This window comes from Cherax quadricarinatus, chromosome 13 (genome assembly GCF_038502225.1).
Source record: "Cherax quadricarinatus isolate ZL_2023a chromosome 13, ASM3850222v1, whole genome shotgun sequence".
Taxonomy (NCBI): domain Eukaryota; kingdom Metazoa; phylum Arthropoda; class Malacostraca; order Decapoda; family Parastacidae; genus Cherax; species Cherax quadricarinatus.
Window position 1 is genome coordinate 16,455,125 of NC_091304.1, and position 15,000 is coordinate 16,470,124.

At 41.1% G+C, this 15,000-nt stretch overlaps 1 protein-coding gene across 1 annotated transcript in view; it reads right to left on the minus strand.

Annotated features, from left to right (window-relative positions):
* Positions 1 to 7: 7 nt before the first annotated feature.
* Positions 8 to 15,000, minus strand: part of LOC128688485 (calcitonin gene-related peptide type 1 receptor-like) — a 90,498-nt gene continuing 75,505 nt past the window's right edge. The window contains exons 9-14 of the mRNA XM_070084554.1: positions 14,312 to 14,532; positions 12,705 to 12,932; positions 9,612 to 9,678; positions 5,240 to 5,281; positions 4,349 to 4,444; positions 8 to 1,129 (exon numbers count right to left, since the gene is read on the minus strand). Of these exons, the coding sequence (XP_069940655.1) occupies positions 560 to 1,129; positions 4,349 to 4,444; positions 5,240 to 5,281; positions 9,612 to 9,678; positions 12,705 to 12,932; positions 14,312 to 14,532 (1,224 nt within the window). The 3' untranslated portion in view covers positions 8 to 559. The remainder of the gene's footprint in view (positions 1,130 to 4,348; positions 4,445 to 5,239; positions 5,282 to 9,611; positions 9,679 to 12,704; positions 12,933 to 14,311; positions 14,533 to 15,000) is intronic.

Consider the following 15,000-nt stretch of genomic DNA (forward strand, 5'->3'; position numbering starts at 1 on the left):
TGGCTAGGCAAAGTTTTTTATTTACCCGAGCAAGTTGATATATATAATCACCGAGGACATTTTGTAAATATTTATGTAAATTGGAAATTTATTTTTACACGTGTGTAATCTGCTGTAAATTATTTTTTTTTTTTATTCCGAGAGTTGGCTTTTACATTTAATAATTTTATTCATAAATTTATGTTCTTTAAATTTTTTTTTATAACCGCGTTGATTAATCTTTTCTCGTTACTCTTTATTTTTTATTTATGTTTTTTTTTCTCTTTACGTTCTTCGCTATGCATCTTCGTTACGTCTTCATTATGTCCTTGTCAGACATTTTTTTTTTTTTTACATTTTTTCTTAATTTAAGTCATTTTTCAGAGATTAGTCTACTCAGAAATATATCTGGCTGGAATTGCTATTGTTTGTATTTGATTTCCGCACAAGCGCAAAACCCGTGCGTGGGTTTCTTTCAACGCAAAGAAGAGGTAAAGACTCGATCCTCCTGCCCGCTGATCGCGGCCACGATCGTTGATTGTTTAGCCTGCTGTTTGCGACTTGGCGCATGGTGACTATCCTAACACTGATGGACGGTGGCTTTGACTGGCTTCAACTCCAGCACTTCGCGAGGGATTTGTTTTGTCTGGCTAACAGCGTTCAGCAGTCCTCCTCTCCTCCCTTCACCAACACAACTTCCCTCACCACCGGACATCCCCGTCCCGCTCTCCAACATCGCGTAGCGGTCTGGCTTAACCACGATGATGTTCGGACACTCCATCTCATCTCCCTCAATTCCTCGAACGCAATGAGTCTCCACAACTATGTCTCCACAACCCTGTCTTACTGCGCTCCTTTCCGCTTGCGTCGCGTACAGAGCCCCTCCAACATCGAAGTCAACACTAGATGCGCAAGAATCCCTTCGCAGCTCCGCTGAACGCTGGTCCTCTGCGGCACAGTCTTCTCTAGAGCCGAAATAATCTTCCTCCTCCACGACACTTCTGCTGGGGTTGTCCATGACGATGCTTCTTGTATTGGCCCAAGGAGACTCTCCGGGAATCTCCAAGATGCTGCGGTGCTGGGCGCGGGTGAAGGTCGTTCTCAGAGCTGAAGACTTGCGCAGGACGGAGGATGCCCGACCCTGGGAACCCTGGGGAAGACGAGAAAGAAAAAGAAGACTGAGATTTTTACCCCAAAAAAAGGCGAGTTTATTGGTCAGTGTCATTCGTCCTGTTGTAAACAAAAATATATATTCAGCGAAAGGAAGCGTTAATTTTTACGACGTTTCACTTCCACGTAAGTGAGACGCTGGTACTAATAATGGTCTCTTGTCGAGTGTGTTTTGTTTTAGTACTTGTGAGCTACGCCTTACTTCAACCACTCATCCTGTGAGTGAACGTACCACCTCAGAGTACATCTCAACAACCTAAGCCAGAAATTCATATGTAATGCACGTTTTGTGTATATACTCACCTATTTGTGCCCCTCAAAGGCGGTTCCTTGATGCTGGTGAGGGGATCTTGAACTGAATTGGATCTGTGCTCTAATTCCCTGAATTAAGTCTGGCCTTGTCTCTTCAACCGCCCGTTACCGGGATCACTCCCTCCTAGCATCGTGAGTTCTGTAATACCTATTCCTGAAGCTATGTATTTAATATAATGTCGTCCAGGTAATTCCACTCCCTGACCATCCTGAGTCCGAAAAACTATTTCCTGACATCCCTTTAACTCGACTTTGACTTTGGATTCCACAGTGTCGTGGTGCCTCTAGCAAAGTCTATTCCTCTCCACCTTATCAAATCCAATTAGTATTCTGTATATCGTTATCATGTCTCTCTTGATCCTTGTCCTGTTTTAAGTCTGTGAGCTTTCTTTAGTTTCAAGTGTGTGTGTGTGTGTGTGTGTGTGTGTGTGTGTGTGTGTGTGTGTGTGTGTGTGTGTGTGTGTGTGTGTGTGTGTGTGTAGTAGAAATTATAGATAAAAAAAAAAGTACCTGAAAATTATTTAAATCAGAACAGATTCCGTTCAGCACAAATATCAACACAGACGATGACACACCGGACTTTATTATTGCTGACGTTGCATAACAAAACAAAAATGCTCCGAAAATAAAACTAAGTCATTCTTTACAGAAGAGAACAGACGAGACTCACAGGTAAGAACCCACTAGTGGTTAGGGGGAAGTGGGGGGTAGTTGAAGAATAGACGGGGGAGAGGAAAACAATTACAGAGAAAGGAAAGAGAGTCGGGGCTAGACCCAACAGCAAGGCATTGTAATGCATTTATAGAGTATTTATATAGAGTATGTGCTGCTCTATAAATGCTTGCTGTTGGGTCTAGCCCCGACTCTTTTTTAACCTTTCTCTGAAATTCGGGTCACTAAATAAAGAAATGATGCTTAAAAATTGACTCCATTTATAAAGATGTGGACACAGAGTGTTCACTGATATCTTGGACCCGGGGAGGCAGGAGGGTAAAGAAATTGTAGAGGGATAAAGACCCTTGATTCTAATCCACAGTGCCGAATTATTATTAAAAAAAAAAGTACATGCAATTTACTCGGGTCATTCGACTGTTGCATACAACACTAGAGGTACTGTTACAAACACCATTACAAGTGTGGTACAAATAACGCTATAGGTACTGGTAAACACAACACTAGAAGTATGGTACAAACTACACTAGACGTACTGGTACAAGCAACACTAGACGTAATGGTACAAACAACATTAGATTTGCAGACAAAGGTAAAATTTGATACTTAGGTGAAACTCAAAAAATCAGAAAGAGCAACGGGCACTACTAAGAAGAATGGCTGAGTTACCGACAGTATGTCAGGTAAAAGGACACAGGTGCAATTAATGTGACATTTTATTGTGGCAATGTTTACAGGCGGCCTACAAACAAAAACTATCTCGTACACTTCTACTCCAGTCAGGATACTAAGACCAAACGAAGTATCATCACCAGATTTTTCCTAAGAAACGCACCGAATTTGCAGACGTGAAACGTGTATACATACACCAAGCCTTCACTGACCAACAGTTTCCTCCCTCTTTCATCAAGAGCCCTGCAAACCACCAATTCACCACACACTAACATCATTTTAAACAACAGCCATCAAAGTCCCCACAAGCCAACACTAGAGTCACTATCGCAACCAACACATCCACCTTGAGACGATCAACGCCGGTGTTTACACAATCCCTTGCGGAAGCTGTGACAAGATATACGTCGATGAAACAGCACGAACCTTATAAACACGTCTCAGTGAACAAATCATTACATGAAGAAACGACAAGATGAACAACTCACGGGTACAGCGCAGGAACTCCTCCAATCATCAAAAGAAATATAGTGACGCTCGCCTGGTGATCACAGAAGCAAATTTCGGCAGATATAAATGCCTTGAATGATCTTTAACCGACATTTGAGAACCTATAAAACAAAATAAAGGAAGCTTCGTCATTTCTGAGATATTAGTAAGAATTCTACTCAAATCAATAAACTCTACTCTCACACAACAACCAAGAATTACTACTACTACTACCTACCTACAACATAGGCCAGTAGGCCCACTGCAATGCTTCTGCTCTTTCACCTCACGTTATTATATATTCCTTTTGTATCCTTGCATTCTTTGTAACAGGTTTACAAAGCTCCTGGAGAGCGAAACGTTGACACAATAAAATGTCACATTAGCAGCACTTGTGTCCTTTTACCTAACACATACAGCTAGAGCAACAGGTACAACACTAGAGGTAGGGCGGCAGTAGAGGCAGGTAGAGGCAGCAGTAAAGGCAGGTAGAGGCAGGTAGAGGCAGGTAGAGGCAGCAGTGTAGGCAGGTAGAGGCAGCAGTATAGGCAGGTAGAGGCAGCAGTAGAGGCAGAGGCAAAAGTAGAGGCAGGTAGAGGCAGCAGTAGAGGCAGCAGTAGAGGCAGCAGTAGAGGCAGCAGTAGAGGCAGGTAGAGGCAGCAGTATAGTCAGGTAGAGGCAGCAGTAAAGGCAGGTAGAGGCAGCAGTGTAGGCAGGTAGAGGCAGCAGTATAGGCAGGTAGAGGCAGCAGTAGAGGCAGATAGAGGCAGCAGTATAGGCAGGTAGAGGCAGCAGTAGAGGCAGCAGTAGAGGCAGCAGTAGAGGCAGGTAGAGACAGCAGTAGAGGCAGGTAGAGGCAGCAGTAGAAGCAGGTAGAGGCAGCAGTAGAGGCAGGTAGAGGCAGCAGTAAAGGCAGGTAGAGGCAGCAGTAGAGACGGCCGTGGAGGCAGCAGTAGAGGCAGGTAGAGGCAGCAGTAAAGTCAGGTAGAGCCAGCAGTAGAGACGGCCGTACAGGCAGACAGAGCAGCAGTAGAGGCAGGCAGACGCTACTAACATTAAGAGAGACGACGCAGGTGTTGGTGAAGGAGATGGTGGTTGGTCCTCTGTTGAACTGAAACTGCTGCCATCGCTTTTTCACTGCTAGTGCCACCTAGGAAAGAGATGCCTTAGTTCAGGAGGTTAGCTTAAGTGGTGTTAGGCAGTGCTACGTAGTGTTAGGAAGTGTTGGGCGGTGTTAGGAAGTGTTGAGCGGTATTAGGAAGTATTGAGCAGTGTTAGGAAGTGTTGAGCAGTGTTAGGAAGTGTTGAGCAGTGTTAGGAAGTGTTGAGCAGTGTTAGGAAGTGTTGGGCGGTGTTAGGAAGTGTTGAGCGGTATTAGGAAGTGTTGAGCAGTGTTAGGAAGTGTTGAGCAGTGTTAGGAAGTGTTGAGCAGTGTTAGGAAGTGTTAGGCGGTGTTAGGAAGTGTTGAGCAGTGTTAGGAAGTGTTGAGCAGTGTTAGGAAGTGTTGAGCGATTAGACGACGTAGTCAGAATGCATTATCTGGTGATATATGTCAATAGGTGTTAGCACAAATCAGGAAGTGTTAAATGACACATCTAGAAACTAAGACGTGGCTGTGTTAAATGAACTAAGAGCGTCCTAGAAAGCACTAGAAAGTAAAGAATGGTGTCAGAAGGGACTTAGAAAGCGGACAGTACAGAGTTGAGCATATAATGAATATGAAAGTCAACATATTCCAAGTTGTAAAGAATACGTTCGTAAATTTACATATTAAAAAAACAATGACTCTAAACAAGAAATATATTCTTTTCAACAAATGAATATTGAATATACCAACAGATAAAACTATTCTTACAGTGTAAATAATGCTGAACGCACAACCCCATAAAACTGCTAGAAATTATGAAAGCCATGATGATAAAGGAAATAAAATGGGCTGACTCACCTCACTGTTACAAAAGCAGAACAGCAGCGCCACACAAAAGCCCTGGAAAAAAAGGGACAGGAGAGTATAATATCCGGGTGGTTGGGCTGGCAGTCGTACTGCTGGGTTGGCAGTCGTACTGCTGGGTTGGCAGTCGTACTGCTGGGTTGGCAGTCGTACTGCTGGGTTGGCAGCCGAGTGTCTGCCGACCGATTGCCTACCCACGAGAGGCATTTTATCTAAGGGTTGGACAAAGCGATGGTGATAAGGCAACTGACATTAGGTTCGCAGTAGCTGAGGGAATATAGGACTCACTCACAGGACTATATATATATATATATATATATATATATATATATATATATATATATATATATATATATATATATATATATATATATATATATATATATATATATATATATATATATATATATATAATTCTGAACATGTGAAAAGCTTTTGTTAGAAGTATAAACAAGTGAATATACAGACATTTAATCGCATGGATTGATTAGTCCTAAGAATGCTGGTGTCCTGGGGTAGTGTCCTGTTGGACCCCCGTTCCCCTCCCCTCTCTCCCTCAAGGCTTAGCTTTAATAACTAATAAACAAAAGCGGACATTTAAAGTTAATAGATTGCATTAATCTATCAATAAAACTGCATTTAAGTGTCTTAACGTAATACTGGCAAAAAATGATTAAGTATTAGTGTTCTTACGAGAGCAATGTGTGATGGTACAGCTTTTGTGGACGACCACTCTTCCCTGCAATTTTAATTAGAATCGTTAAGCAAATGGGTAACTTTTATCCAGCAATGTTCTGCTACGCTATTCTATATACTAACTGCATAGTGGGAACAAAAGCTAGGGCTCTGGTGGCCTGGTGGTTAACGCTCTCGCTTCACACGGTGAGGGCCTGGGTTCGATTCCCAGCCAGAGTAGAAACATTGGACGTGTTTCTTTCCACCTGTTGTCTATGTTCCCCATCAGTAAAATGGGTACCTGGGTGTTAGTCGACTGGTGTGGGTCGCATCCTGGGACACTGACCTAAGGAGGCCTGGTCACAGACCGGGCCGCGGGGGCGTTGACCCCCGGAACTCTCTCCAGGTAAACTCCAGGTAGTTAGGTTTTCCCTGTCATACTCCGTCACACAGGATCGGCTTCTAATAGAGTGCTTTACATTGCCAGCATAAGCTGGTATATTCCAACTTCAAAGATTTCCTTCCCACAAAGTTGGAGTTGCTATTACTTGGGAATTACCATCTCTTCCATACACAGGAGAAATGGAATTTTTGCCACGCCAGCTCTAGGATCACAGAAAACGGCAACAAACATGATGTATACGAGAGAAAAAAAATGAGGAGAATGCTTGGGGAAGCATTTTGGACTGCATTAAGAATACGTATAAACATAAAGACAAAGCAGACTCATTGTCCCATTAGTCTCTCTACATTTTGAAACTGCATTATATGCGCAAGACTACACACCAGAGGCTGCACAAACAGAGACTACCCATTCTAGTTGTGGAGTCGGGGCTGACCAGACTGAGAACTATACCTGCTTGCGTTATTTTCGTCAACTCGCCTGAATCAATCAGCTATTTTTTGTCGTCTTCTAGATGAAATAGACAAGACTCAAACAAGGTAATTATAGAGTGCAGAAGTTGGGTTCCGTGGTTACTACGAGCACAGACAAGTGTTCGTGAGTTTCCTGTGTTAGATATTCTTCGTTCTTACGTCAAGAAGTCCTCCCACTAGATCCCGAGCCCCTCAAAATTTGAGCAAATGATTTTACGCTTTATCCCAGAATGGTTGAGGGCATTTCAGAATACAAAATTAGCCAAATCCTCCTGACTAATTGGGGAGCTGAATTGGTAGGTATTGAAGGACATTGTTTACCAGATGTTCCTAAAGTCTCACAAGTCTCCTAGATACATCAACTTTAGCAAGTTGCAATTTGTTTATGTGTCAGGAGTTCTCCCCTGAGTGTGGGTGGAATATTAATTTCGAGATTGTGTTCTTGTGATAATCCCCCTCATAATTTCTTGCCCCTTATTGGTCCTTCAAACCGGATGTGATGTTGACCTTAATGATCTTGACTTTAATGATCTTGACTTTAATGATCTTGACCTTAATGATCTTAATCCTAATGAAATAGAGATGACCGCTTATGATCAAGTAATTAAAATAATTCAGTGTGATTTGACAATAATAAAGAAGTAATTATTGGTGTCTATTAAAAATAATAGTGCAATAATGTACATTTTATGACTAAGGGGAGAGCGGTGCACAATAAAATTGATATGTAATAGTGTATATTGTGTGACTAAAAAGAGAATAGTCCACAATAAAATTAATATGTAATAATATGTATTATGCAAATAATATTATAAGTGTCACTAAGTTGCTAATCCCAAATGAGGCTAGGATTTTTAGTTGTGTTATACATAATATGCTAAGCCAGAAAATTTGACTAGAATTTATTCAGGGTAAGTTGTATTACAGAAAGTGAATCACTGTGTCACTGTGTCACTGTGTCACTGTGTTGAAAACAGTGCAAATTAATTGTTCAAAGATTAATCAATTCATTAACCATGGAGGACTCTGAAAAATTAATGAAATGGTCACACAATAAAAGCATCACAATAAAAGCGTCACTGAATGCAGGGAAAGGTCATGTAACTAGAGCTTATAATAAATGCATGGAGATAATCACTGATTAAACTGTGAACAGTGTCAGTTCAAAACTGTATTTAGGTTCACTAGAAAAGACATATGAATCATACAAATTAGTGTATAAATAGTATGAAGAGTCTATTGAAAAATTGTTCAGATGAACAGGAAATGGAGTTCTTGATCACCCAACATATTTGCGAGAAGAGCAAATATTGAATTATTAAGGTATGGCCTTAAAATAATGAGTCTAAGTAATGCAGTTAGCCAGCTTAGCAATATAAATAAGTTCTCTCTAGCTAAGCTCCCACAACTGTATTTACCTACATTTAATCCAGGAAACAACTGGGAAGAATTCTGGTCTATATTCAGGACTGTACATGATAGAATGTGTCACAAAATTATTTTACCTTCAAGGACTAGAGGTGATACATATATCTTAATACAAGGTTTTCCAAATGTAGATAATTGTGGTTAATTTAAAATGTAGACAATTGTGGTTAATTTAAAAATTTCAGAGCACAATTATAAAAATTTACAGCAGTTTCGAGTCAAATTGGAAAGCACTCTTAAAACATTAAGTAATAAATATGGTACAGGAGGTTCAGCTTGGATATTGAGCTCATGTGGGTTTGCCAGGGTAGGTCCAGGCCCGGGTCTTCTCCAGGTGGTAACCCGGCTATTGTTCAAAATAAACTGACTAGCAGAACTGTAGAGTGGCTATTTAATAAATACCATAAAGGAGTCTTCCTGGAAAAGATGAGAGTGGGTATCCAAGAGTTAATTTGTACAACTACGAACTAGTCATAATAATGTTAAGTTACACAAAGGGAAGAAATTCCCTGATGATAATTGTGATAATAATTCATCCCAGAATAAAAATTATATTGGAACATATCAAGTGGCAGGAACCAAGGTTCACCACAGGAAATTAAGAGAAATATGTACCTAAATAAGTGTAACCCAATAAATAATGGGCAAGTCAATCAAAAAAGGCATTGTCTTTTTTGGCGAGGTATGATTCCTCAAAAAAAAATTGTGATGCATATGATTCCTGGAAAACTGGGGTGAATAAAGTGGAAAAACTTAACAGGTGTATCAGATTACAGTACTAAATTAAATAATTGTTATCAGTGTCAGAATGGAAGACACCATATTGCAATGTGCAAGGGTGTGTACAATAATAATAATAATAATAATAATAATAATAATAATAATAATAACAATCCTGGCCCAGCTGTTACAGCTGCGCTAGATCACGGATCCCAGAACACATTTATAAATCGTAGTTGGCTTATGGGTATGGCAGTACAAAATAGGAAATTCGAAACTTTGAAATTGTCTGGATTTCTATAGACAGAAAGTCCCAGAAGTTCGACACGGTGAATGTGTCACTGTGTTCGGCGAGAGGAAACACTTCAGTGCAGTTATAGTTGAGAGACTTCTAGAGGAAAGTAGCTACAGTTGGATCTAGTGAAGCAACTAGACAACTGTTACAGAATGGTGTAAACTTGGCACTCTCCTAGGTAGATAATGACTCAGTGAGGTTTATGCATATTTAATATCTGATTCACTTGTTAGACCACCCGATTCACCGTTAGACCACCCGACTCACCTGTTAGACAACCCGATTCACTTGTTAGACCACCCGACTCACCTGCTAGACCACCCAACTTACCTGCTAGACCACCCGACTCACCTGTTAGACCACCTGACTCACCTGGAAGGAAGAGACCAGGGCTGAGACCACCTGGTAGACCAGCTCACCGTTGGATCCTGGAGCCGGTCTGAGGAAACAAGTCGTAGATAATTTAAGAAACTGGAAAACGAAGAAGAATTGAGAAAAAAGTAAAAAGAAACTGAAAGGGACAAAAATAAATAACGGAAAGGGAGAAAAAATATATAATGGAAAGGGAGAAAAAATATATAATGGAAAGTGGAAAAAAAAGAAGGGTTAAAAAAAAAGAGAAAACGAGCTGAAAAATGAAAATAAAGAAAAAAAAAACAAAGAAAAGAAAAATCTGATTTTTTTCCCACAAAAAATTGCAAAAGGCTCATAAAACTGGAAAATATTACGAAAGGTAGTGGAAAAAAACGAAAAGAACGGAAATGTGTAGGAGAACACTGATAAATGATTCAATGAAGGTGAACGGGAAGCAATTTGGAAGAAAACGACCGGAAAGAGAAATGGGAAGGAAAACTGGAGAGGAAATGAAAGAGTACTTAAAGAAGAGAGAATAATGAGAGAATAAATAGTAATAAAGAGAGGTAAAGAAAATGGCCAAGAAGGAATAGTGTTAGAAACGGAAGAATTGTTATTATTAGCTCGTTTCATCCTCTGTCTGTGTGTGCCTGTCAGTCTGTCTGCCCGTCAGTCAATCTGTCTGTTTGTCTGTCTGTCTATCTGTCTATCTCACTCTCTCTTTTTCTTACTCTCTCTCTCTCTCTGGCAAGGATTCTACAGGATCACAGTTCAGGTCTCCTTTAAATACCATGAGGCAGCAGATATTATCCTACACAAGCTTGTTTCACAGTCTGACTCAAACATTAGCTTCAGTTTTATAAACTTAATATGAAAGTGTATACTTTACTTAATATACAAGTGTATACTTTACTTAATATACAAGTGTATACTTTACTTAATATACAACTGGATACTTGACTTAATATACAGTTATATACTTGACTTAATATACAAGTGTATACTTGACTTAATATACAATTATATACTTGACTTAATATACAATTATATACTTGACTTAATATACAATTATGTACTTGATTTAATATACAAGTGTATACTTGACTTAATATCAGGCATTAAACAGAGAGAGTCATCTGCGAGGCAGAACTTCCGATGGCTCTGTTGAATGTGTGGAATGTTTGTTTGAGGTGAGAATGTGTTGTTAATGAGAGCCAGTCGTGAATGTGTGATTGCTGATGAGCCAAAGTTCTTTACAAAGGTTCAGCCGGAGTTAAATGGAAGATGATGACTGCCAGTTTTCCTGTATAAGAGCTGTCTTCCGGCGACTTGCCATGAAGTTACATAACACTGGCTTCGTGAGTTGTTTAAGGCTCTGTTGAAATGGTAGGTTCAACCAGGACGAGTGGAAGTTTGAGTTTGCCAGCCTTGTAAGACCCTCTCTTTTGTCCAGGAAACAGAGATGGGATGTGAGACCCTCTGTTTTGTCCAGGAAACAGAGATGGGATGTGAGACCCTCTGTTTTGTCCAGGAAACAGAGATGGGATGTGGGTAGACCATCCAGTGGTGGTGCATATGTCAGTGACACCAAACTTGTTCGTCATTCAGTTTTTTTTTTTCGCAATAAGTTTCTCGGCTACGTTGCTTGCCAGTCTCGGCGAGTTATGTTTTTCATAGCCATCCTGGGGTTAAAGTTCACCCCAGGATGCTACCTTCACCCCCAAGAGCTAACACTCGTCCAGTTATTCTCACACCTCTGCCGTCAATCTAGAGATCATTATTTGTTTTGTCTGATTGCTAGCACTACGGCGGAGAATATCTCTTACATACGCGTCAAAATTAAAATGCAGTCGTGTGTAAAAGGCTGAGTAGGTTGTTGGAGTGGATATTCCATCACGATAATGTAAATAATGGCTGTCTAAATATGTGGGATTATTGTCTTAAGGGTTTTGCTAGTGATCAAGAGGAGGGGGAGTAGTGACTGGTCACAGCCTGGTTGGTTATTTTGTAAGACTGGAACTGTAGTGGCTTTCTTTCACGAAGATCTTCACCCTGTGAAAGGTTGGTAGAGGCTAGTGAGAGGTGATGGTAGGCGGGTGCACATCTACACTGGTTGATAGTACATCCACGGTGGTGGATAGAGCATCAACGCTGGTGGGCAGCACATCCACACAGTAATCTTGGGCTCACACTGTCATCTCCTGCCTCAAAGCCTTTCCTTTGTTCAGAGATTTAAGGAGATGCGGGTCTTCCTGTATTCCAGTCGTTCATAGATTTGTCACGACTCTTGCAGATTGTCATGGAGGCTGGCTGTCTGCACTTAATACTATATATATATATATATATATATATATATATATATATATATATATATATATATATATATATATAGGGAGGTACCACCTCTAGAACTGTCATGGGGACCCTCATATATATATATATATATATATATATATATATATATATATATATATATATATATATATATATATGCAAGGAATTCGCAAGAGCAGGCGAAATATACACAAACACTGATCTCTGGCTGAAGGAGACTCGAACCTATGAACCTTTGAACAAGGTACGCAGTGCTTTACCAATCTACTCACACTGGACCAATACCTTGGAGTCCAGCTTGCGCTAGACTTTGATCTTGAAAGCTGGCTGCCTTGGATAGTTCCTTGACAATGTGAGTAGTCACGAAAGCGCTTGGAATTTCATTATTCTTTCACAGTGGTTGTTTTGCATATTTTAAAATCACCTGTTTACTGTGATCTTATTGCATATATATACATATATATATATATATATATATATATATATATATATATATATATATAGATATATATATATATATATATATATATATATATATATATTCTCTCAATCTTCTCCGTCTCTCAGCTGACTGCCGGCAGATAAGTATTTTTGAATATTAAATTCTAAGGAGCTGCGCTAGATTTTTTCTTAGGATTCCCTAGAGAGACTGAAGATCTGATACATTTCGAGAATTTTGTCAGAGAAACCGAGCTGCAATTCGACGAGTAGACGAAAGAGAAGCTGAAGGCTCTTTCCCACCAATCATCAACACCACATACCACGCTCCCCACCTACCTGAAGGGCATAAGTACGTAGTGGAGCCCCAGTAAGGGTATGAGGATGAGAGTGGCCCTGACTGCCTTGCGGGTGCCACTAGTGTCTGCCGTCGCCGCCAGGTGGTTGGCCCTCAGCTTGGTCACCAGCACGCGGACAATGTTGATCAGGAACACCAGGTTGGCCAGGATAGACGCACACACGGGCGTAGAGAGGATGAGCGTGTAGTGACTCTCCTCTATCCAACAGCTTCCATAAATGGATAAGCAGAGTTAGTGCCTGGTGATTATAATCTATCTAGCAGTTGCTATAGACAGATTTGTATATGACGAAAACTGGGTACACCCTAAGACTGTTACTGCCCTATTCTACATAACTGTTACATTGTGGGGAACACCCACAACGTATAATTACCCTATCCTGTGTGATAGTTACATGGTGGGAACACCCGCTCTGTGCGTGTGTCTGAAAGAACCTTGTGAGAATTACAGCTGGCTGTTTTCCCTGTCATATTCCATCAGGCAGGATGAATTATGTAGACGAGAGGTGGAGAGGAATGGCATTGTTTGGGTGGGAATGCCAAGAAGGAAAGACGTTTTTAAAGAGAGAAAGAGAGAGAGACAGACAGACAGAGACAGAGAGAATGATAATCCTCACAGACATGGAGATGCACGCCTCACTAAGTCTGCCCCGGGATGTAGTCGAAAAATTACGCAATTTTTAAGGAGGTAAATAACTGGGAGGTTCAGCGGAGACGAGCAAGACTCACAAGCATTTTGCGACTCGTTCCGCCGGCAGTTTGACAATGATTTTTTTAAAGCTCTGCTTGCTTGCTTGCACAGGCGGGGAATTTACGCGAGCCAAATGGATTTCCGCGAAGGCATTAGACAGCAGGAAGTCGAGTCATCCCCTCCCTCCCCCCTTCCCTCCATCCCTTATTTCTGCAAATATGACGGATTTTGCCGGGCCTAACAAAGTTTGGGTTGACCAGGAAAATAAGTTTAGTGAAGGAGAACTGTCGTAGGAAAGCATCAAGTCTGATGTAACGTCTAACTTATCTGAATTTTCAAATTTATCTCTGATTTGAAAAAAAAAAATGTGCAGTGAGAGACTTGAGGGAAATTTGTGTATTATTAAATTAATGTGCAACACTTGGAGGTCTTTACTATTGAGATGTTTCGCCCACCAGTGGTAGAGGATGAACGGTGGAAGACGTTTCTTTTGCTCACGTTGATGCTGTGAGTTTGTCGTGTGTTACAGTCTCTGATGTGTATGTTTATTCTGTTGTCTGTAGTAAATTTATGAACAAACACACAAAAACACAGACACAGACACACACACACACACACACACACACACACACACACACACACACACACACACACACACACACGCACACACCATTCCACACAACAAGCCAAGTGCCTATCGACAAATACCCTTGACAACTAGTAACTAACACATCAAAACACAAAAAATCGTTGAAGACCGTAAAGCACTTTATCCTCTAAAACATATAACAACGACAGAACCGAAATCGCCAAGAAAAAAAACAAAAAATCTAATATAAGTTATTCTTAAAATTAAACTCTACAAGGGTCATAAAAGAGAGAATTCTATTGTCTCACTGTTGAGTGTCTGGAGTGGAAGATCCCCTGACGGCGGCGTAGACAGCTACGATGATAGCTGGGGCGCCCCACCCCAGCAGGTAAAACCACTTCATGAGTCGCTCCTCCGATACAAAGGCTACCACCAGCAGCGTGTGCAGGTAGAGGCCCTCAGAGAACATCCAGAAGTAGCTGCACACCAGGAAGTAGTGGAGCAGGATGTGCAGCACCTGACACCCAGTCTGTGAGACACACACACCGTGGGTGAGGGAGAGGTGAGACACACACACACCGTGGGTGAGGGAGAGGTGAGACACACACCGTGGGTGAGGGAGAGGTGAGACACACACATACCGTGGGTGAGGGAGAGGTGAGACACACACACACCGTGGGTGAGGGAGAGGTGAGACACACACACACCGTGGGTGAGTGAGAGGTGAGACACACACACACCGTGGGTGAGGGAGAGGTGAGACACACACACACCGTGGGTGAGGGAGAGGGGACAAATTTATGTGTTGATGTGACATAACGTAAAATATAGACACAGGTGTGCTGCTAGGATACCATTGGCTGTTTAGGGTATTTTATTGAGATGTATCATCACATCGTTGACATCATCAATGAAGACCTTGGGGGGGGGGGGACGATACATCGTCTCAAGAAAATGCCATCAACCACTTATTGTTTCTTGTTATAAGACAGTCTAC